The 8,146-nt window shown below is 44.0% G+C and overlaps 1 protein-coding gene across 3 annotated transcripts in view; it reads right to left on the reverse strand.

Annotated features, from left to right (window-relative positions):
- Positions 1-8,146, reverse strand: part of EPG5 (ectopic P-granules autophagy protein 5 homolog) — a 104,879-nt gene extending 96,733 nt beyond the window's left edge. For 2 of the 3 annotated variants that reach the window (XM_041760473.1, XM_041760464.1), the window contains exon 1: positions 7,485-8,145. In XM_041760473.1, the coding sequence (XP_041616407.1) occupies positions 7,485-7,547 (63 nt within the window). In that variant the 5' untranslated portion in view covers positions 7,548-8,145. Of the gene's footprint in view, positions 1-7,484 lie in introns of all 3 variants that reach the window. The other variant, XM_041760482.1, reaches the window with a different exon arrangement.

The following is an 8,146-nucleotide window of genomic DNA, read 5'->3' on the forward strand; positions in this document are numbered from 1 at the left end:
CACAACTTTATGATCATACTAGAAAACACTGAATTATACACAATATATAGGTGAATTGTGTAGTGTGTGAATTACATCTCAATAAAGCTATTAAAAACACAGACGATAAATTTTTAAAATTTAGTGAGCTGATGAATAAGAAGTAAGGAAGTAGAGACTAGAATGTGGAATGAAAAGGTTTTTATTTCTCTTAAGCTGGAAGAGACCTCTGGGGGTGTTAAATGCTAACTGGAAGAGAAGACAAGTGAGCTGGAAACAGCCACAAGACAGTTCACATGATCAAGGACACAGAAAGCAACCCTCCTCCTCCAACACACAGGCTTCTAGAGCCTTCCTATCCAACCCATCCCTCAGGCAGTTTGTAACCTCCTTGTGTCCCATCTCACGCTACTTCAACCCCACCTCACTGTGTGCCCTCTTCCCCACTCCAGGATTGCCCTTGCAATTTCCAATTCTTTCCCTGCACTAAACAAAATGAACTCTCTAGCTGCTGCTCCCAAACTTGCCTGCCCACTCCAAGCAGCTCTAGCAACAGACAGAGGCCAGAGAGTCAAATGAACTTTTTAAAAAACATCCTAGCCTCTCTGGAAAGAACACACAAGACTTTGTTTAGGCTTTTATTTCCTCTGGGGTAAAACTCAGTGCTTCTCTGGGTTTCCAAATTGGAACCAAAGAAAACTCTACCTATACTGATTAGGGAAGTGAGGTCCAAAGAGGAATTAACCCAGAGTTGGCCCAAGGAAGGAGTGGGGGAAAGACAGAGAAGCTGATGCTTTGATTCAAATGGACTATCCAGACCAGGGAAGGCAACCTGGAGGGAAGGGTGGACAACGATTTGAGCTGATGGCAAAGGCCTGACGTTGCTCCCTCGCAGATCCCAGGACAGAGTTAGGACCTCTACAGCATGAATGTGAAAAGACAGGGGATTTGCCAAGGTCACCACTGATGCCACAGCTCAAGAGCAGTGGTGAGCTACCTGTGGCTTACTTCACTTTCCCAAATCACCAAGTAGGGGAGCAGGTCCTGAATGGTCTGCAAGCTTCCAGGCTTTGCCCCAACCATCAATTCATCCCAAACACCATTGTAACACTGGCTCCCTAAAACACTGCTCTGAACACACCACAAACAGTCACAGCTCTCCACTTAATGAAAGACTGACTCTTAACTCTGGTACTCAGTGTCTTTGATGACTCAGTTGTGATCATGCCTCAAGACAAAATCTTCTTTCAATGACCACACCAACCCTTCTACACATGCTTTACTCTGAACTCCTGCTATATGTACTTGTCATCCAGCCCTGGTTATAGGTTAATTTATCTCTATGTTCTGTCTCCCCCTCCCCCGCCATAAACTCTAAGTATCTGAGGGTCAGAGACTATATCTTATGTCTTTGGATCTGATCTGCCTCTGATTTTTGACAGTATTCAATAAATGGTTCTTGAGACAATGGTGATGACCCATACATAAATCACAAGGATATACTGAGTATCAACTGTACACTGGGCTCTGTCCTAGGCACTAGAACAAAGAAATGTAAATAAAGAAATTATTCAATCATCCAACAAATTCAATCATCCAACATACCAGGTGCTGTGGCACATTCAGAATTTTATTTTTATATATCTCTCAGAAAGCAGAGAGAATATCCAATGAATTCAAAGGAAGCTCAACTTTAATGCCAAAATCAGGATCTATTCTTACACTAAAAATGTAAAATTTCACTAAAAAATGAAAAAAAGCCAGCTTCCAATTATTTTACCTACTTGAGTTAACTAGAGATAAAGATATAGGAGGACATATTATATGTATAATCATCATTATAGATCACAAAATAAAATCCAAACACAACTCCATGTGTATCAAGTCATGTGTGCCAAAATTCGTACTTACATAATTTTAAGCAAAAGACACATGTCTTACAACTAAAAATGGCCAGGAGATTAGGAATCTTTAATTCTTTACTTGTGATCTCCATATGAGTTACAAACAGGTAGAGAACATATTTTAAAATCATTCCCTGAAGGAAAAATAATCACTTACACAGAAATGGAAGAGTTGTTAATAAACAAGGAAAAACTATACATCACAGTAAACATGCTCTGGAGTGTTGTGTACATATGGGTAAAAAATAAGTACTGCACACAAACCACTACCAACAGTTATCTGTAGGGGATGGAATTCAAGACATTTCATTTCTGCTAGACATTTCTCTGTGTGTGTGCATCCACTAAGATGCACATACTTCTTGAACCAATGAGCACTTCAGTAATCAGAAGAAAAAGAAGAGTGTAGGTTCTGGGAAACAAAATGGAAGTTTCCTCACAATTCTTTCTCTCTGAACTGGAGTAAGTAAAAAAAACTACAATTCCGTTTCTTCTGTAAAAATAACAATGAGCTGCTTCTTCATGAACAATGAAGGCTCAAGTTTACACATTTTGTCCAATACTTCTATCATATTATTCTAAAGGTAGGGTCTGTTTATCAGTAATGTCTGTATCTACAGCCTTAGCACAATGTCTGGCACAGAACAGATAAAAAGGGCTTGGACCCATGGGTCTTTATAAATCAAGAGCTCTTGGGGCAATTTTACCAGCTCTCCTTGGGGTATACAGAGGTGCTGTACAAGTAGAAAGGCTTGGGGAAGGATGGGGCCTCTGCATTTTGCTTTGAATACATCTCTTGGCTGCCACCTCTTTCCTGTTGCTCTTAACAATTTTACTTCATGTATTAGCATTTTGCAGATTTGACCTCTTCCTCCTTCTTCATACACTTCCTTCACTCAGCTTCTGGAACCCTATACTCTCAGTTACAGGCACTGGGGACACATACTACCTCACTGGTCATTCTTCACATTCCTTTGTTGATTCCTCCTCTTCTCCCCAAACTCTCAAGATTCTTTCCTTATCACCTTTCTATACCACACTCATTCCCAAAGTAACCTAATTCAGTTTCTGGCTTTAAATGACTATCTATATGCTAATAACTATATGCCAAAGACTCCCAGATCTTTTTTTATTTAATTTATTTATTTGAAGGCGGGGGGGAGGAGTGGGGAGGGGGAAGGAAGAGGATCTCAAGCAGACTTTCCACTGAACCCAGAGCCCAATGCAGGGCATGATCCCACAACTCTGAAACCACGACTTGAGCCAAGATCAAGAGTCAGACACTTAACCAACTGAGCTACCCAGGCACCCCAAAGACTCCCAGATCTTACTCCCAACCTGGAGCCCTCTCAAGCTCTAGATTCACATACCCAACCCTACTCTATATCTCCATTTGGTTGTCTAGTACACACTTGTTTCAAAATTAGCATATTCAAAACTGAACTCCCAAACCTGTTCCACCCACCACCTCCTCCATCTCAGTCACCTGTGACCGTTTTCTCTTCTCACATGCCAGATCCAAATCATCAGCAAATCCTCTTGGCTCTACCTGCAGAAACTCCAGACTTCAAACACTTCTCACCACCTCTCCTGTACAAGCCTGGTCCCAGCCACTGTCACCTCTCACCTGGATCACTGCAACAATCTCTCAGGTCTCTGCCTCTACTCCTGCTCCTTTACAGTCTATTCTCCACACAGTAAGCACAGTGACCCTTTAAAGCATAACTCAGACCACACCATTCTGCTCAAAACCCTGAGGTGCTTATTACATATTTCATTCAGAGGAGAAGTTGCTACAAGGGCCCATACAGCCCTGCATGACCTGGCCCTAGTGTTACCTTTCTGGCTTCATCCCACTACTCTCCCCTCCCTCACTCCACCGTACCCAGACTGCCTCCTTGCAGTTCTGGGGCTAGGCCAGGTCAGTCACTCCCTTAGGGCCTTAGCCTGGAACGCTTCTCCCCCAATATCCACATGGCTGACTCCCTCATCTCTTCCATGTCTTTACCTAAATGTCACCTCGGAAAACTGCAACCCAACCTTATCTCTCACCAGTACTCCCCAACTCTGTACCTTGTTTTTTTTCTCTTTTCCTAACTCTTACCATCTCCTAACATCCTAATTGATTTTTAGGGGGGCTGCTGGTTTGTCTTCTCCCTCAAAAATGTAAACTGCATTAAGGCCAGGTTCTTTGTTTTTTTGTTTTTTTTTTTTTTTTTTAGGCCAGGTTCTTTGATTTTCCTCTGTTACTTCCCAGGTGCCTAGAACAATTTCTGGGTGACGAATGAGTGTTTGCTCAACAAATGGATGGATCTTAGGAGGCACAAGAGGAACTAAATAATATATAGCACCCCCTACCTCCACTCCTGTAACTACTCATGGGAGGAAAAAACTAAGAGGTAGAAATCATCCAGTCTGAGGAGCAATAGGGGATGGGGATTTATAGGTCTTTCCTTTTCTGTGATCAGCTTTCTGGGCCACATCTCAGTCTATCCTTAGCAATTACCATATGCTGTTACTATTAGTGAGTTGCTGGCATTCAGGATTTAACAAATGTCTGTGCACAGTCCATGACTACAAAAACACTGCATCTGTAGAATAAGTCCAAATCTAAAAATCTACTGTTCTTACCTCATAATCTACCAAGATCACCAAAGTCAGAGTCCTCTGAGGTGGGGGATATTCTAGTAGAAGATGATGGTACTACACAAATGAAAATGTTATTAGGATAATCTATTAGGAATGAGGTGGTAACTACAACCTAACAACGTGAGGTCATCTACCAGATGATTAACACTGAGGAATGCAGGTCAGCTGCTGGGTAAAAAATCCACAAGCCACTCAAACTATCTAAAGGGAACAACACATGACACTACTCACTTCCTGAACTGAGTCTTGGAACTGCTTTATGGCTCCATAAATAGCCGCCAAATTATACCACAGATAATAAAGATTTCATTAATGTAGAACTTTACGATTATGGCCAAACTACAGCCAGTACTAAAAATGATCTACCAACACTAAAAGAACAATTTTTACCATGACAAGTAGGAGGCCTTGCTGGTGTCATGGACTTTTCTATTTGTTTTTTTTCATTCTACCCAGAGGAAATTTACTAAATTCTTCTAAGTGACAAAGATTAGAAATACTCTTCAATACCAGCATCTATTCCTTTATTCAGCAAACATAACCAATTGCATAAAGGGCTGTGAAAGGGTACTGGAAACAAGCAAGCCCTTGCCTCATTGAGGACACAGTCTGAGGGAGAAGAGTTGTTGACAAAATAACCGTGAGACAAGTGAAAAAAGAGACAAGTGACAAAGGGGGTGCAGAGTGTTACTGCAGGAAGGACTAATGTGAGAGTGATGAGGGAAAGCTCTTCTAGGAAAGTACTGTTTTAGTAGAGATCTCATGACTGAGCAGCTAAGTGAAGAGGGGTAGGATGAGGTAACGGCAAAAGAAATAGCATGTGCAAAGGCCCTGAAGCAGAAGGAAGATGACAGATAGATAGATAGATTGATCGATCGATAGACAGAGATAGATAGGTAGGTAGGTAGGTAGGTAGACAGATAGATAGATAGATAGATAGATAGATAGATAGATAGATAGATAGATAGACAGACAAGAACCAAAAGGGATAGTAGTGGTATACCTGAGGCTGAAGAGAAAAGATAGAAGCCGGATCATTTAGGGCCCTGCATCCACATTAAGGACTAAGGACTCTGGCCTCTGGCCTCTGGGCAATGGGGAACCTTTGAGACGTTTTGAGGAGGAGAGTTATCAATTTTGTTTTTTGTTTTTAAAACTATCAATCAGCTTTAGTTTAGAGAATGGGCAACAAGAATGAATCTGGAAAGGCCAGTTTATCAGATATCCAAGAACTCTTCCTTGGAGGATGGTGATGGTAGGATGGAGAAAAATGAGCAGAATTAAGAGAATATTTAAGAAATACAACTGGCAAGACTTAGTGACAGATGAGATTTGGAGAGTGAGAAAAAAGTATGCATCCGGGATTTCTGGTTTGACCAAATACCTCTGAAATGAAAGCCTCTTCAAATAAATAACATATGCCTGTGTAGGAAAATCGTCCTAATATGTCAATAAAATGAGCAACTGGTTTTTCATGATAGGCTAAAAGCTTAAGCTTTTTATTTTAGAAATCCCATTGCAATCAAAATAACTTGACAGAGAATCCTCTTAACTGTTTTTAAGTATTTAGAGAGACATGTAAATATATGAATTAGTTATTAAGCTACTAGACTTTGACTTTAACTTGAGTTGTGAAACTGCATGACTTTGGGCCTACCATAAAACTTCTCTTGGTTTAGTTTCATTATTCATTTGAAAGAAAAAAAAAAAAACCCTACAGATTAAGATTTAACATTCTGCTCTCGACATGACTGATGTTTACATGTTATGCACTACTACCGTATTCTAGCTTAGGGACTTTATGCATGGTTCACCAAGTGCTTTCTTTCTCCCGCCTCTGTCTAGCTAGTTCTTTACCAGCCCAAAACAATGCAAAATTATTTCTCTTAAAAAGGCTTCTTAAATTAGGTAACAAAATGGCTTTTGCCCCAAAGAGTAACTCCTCACAGGCCTGGGTACGCTGATGTGCCTAACTCCATTGCAGCCCTTTTAAAATGCATCATAATGAAAGAGAGTCACATACATCATTTACGGCTTATTAAATACGGTATCTTTGAACACTTGTCTCCTGTCAGAGCTTTGTTCCCAAGAGAAAATCAGATCTGGGTACCATTTTTCAGTTACACTTGCTCTGCAACATCACCCACTTGCAGGAGAGGACATTTCCAGTAATTGTAATACTACCCTCATTAGTTTCCTTAACGCAAATTCAGTTCCAGAGAAGCCAGAATAATCTAGGTCGAGCCACGCTGGGGCAGCATGGAATCTGTTCACTGTAAAATAGATGTCACTTCGGAAAATATGTAGAGAAAAATTAAAAGTGAAGCTGCAGCTGAAAACAAAACAAACCAACGAGAGAGAGCCAGGAAATTCAAACCCATCTCTACTGCGTGAGTCCTGCCCTGGTTTCATTTCTGGACCTTCGTCCCCCGTCATAAACGACCAGGATGATGAGAAATTAAACAGCAGCAGCAGCACCGCTATCACCTTGAATTTCGAAAGTGAAAAGGGAGGTCGCTGCGATCTCCTTTCTAGGTGTCGCTATCCGTAAGGCTCTGCCAGCGGGTACCTGCTACGCGCGGAGGAGACGTCCCTTCCCTCTCTGTGCATGCGAGGGCTGAAAACATAAACATTCCCAGGTTTAAGGGACAAAAAAAAAGAGAGAGTCAAAGATGAGGCTGGGGATTGAAGGGCTGCTCCACTGGCAGGAATCCAGACCCAGGTGAGGAAAAGTCATGAAGAAAGCAGAAAAGAAGAAGCCCCCTCAGGTCAGACGAGGGCTCGGGGGAGTGTGGAGGTGGGATAGATGGACAGGGCTGGTGTCGGGGGCCGGGGCTGCGGGGAGCCCAGGAGTGGGGGAACCCTGGCTGGACAGGCCCAAGAGAGGAAAAAGGGGACAGGGCGCCCCCGCCAGGGCCTGGGGGGCTAGGGGGGCGGCGGGGAGATCCTCACCTTCGTTTTAGTCCGGCTGGCCTTGGCCTTGGCCCGGCGCGGGGGCCTCACCGCCTCGGCCATAGACCCTGCGGCAGCGCCGTCGCCGTTTGTTTGTGTCAAAACCCTGCGCTTCCCACCACCTGCCCGGTTCCGGCCTCCGACTTAGCACGTGACCGGATCTCCACCAGTCCCGGGGAAGGGGCGGTGGCTCAGGGACGCTACGGGCCGCAGCGGGGGACAAATCACTCCAAGGAGGCGTGGTTCCCCCCCCCGCCGCTGCAGGAGGTGGCCCCGCCCCTTCCGCCCAGGCCCCGCCCCCGGCCCGAGGCTCCGCGCGTGCGGGTGCGGCCCTAACTCAGCCTCCGACAGGTGGTGCGGCGCTGGCGTGCGGGCTCCCCCCGGTCGAGAGTCGCGTCTGTCTCTGGCCCGCACTCAGTGTGGACCCCAGGTGCCCTGGCACACCTCACCCCCGCCGGCTTAGAGGAGTCCGGGGAGGGCTGTTTGTGCATCTTGTTTTGACCTGTAGTTAAGATCCGGTCCGTCAGCCTCAATCTCTGCTTTGTGATGTAGCCCTGAGATTTGCACCTCGGTTTCCTCTTTGGTGAAGGGAAATGATGATACTTGGTGAGGATTAAATGGGCTAATCGTGAAAGGTACCTGCAGAGCGACAGGCCTGTCCG

Source organism: Vulpes lagopus, chromosome 1 (assembly GCF_018345385.1).
Source record: "Vulpes lagopus strain Blue_001 chromosome 1, ASM1834538v1, whole genome shotgun sequence".
In the NCBI taxonomy this organism is placed as follows: Eukaryota; Metazoa; Chordata; class Mammalia; order Carnivora; family Canidae; genus Vulpes; species Vulpes lagopus.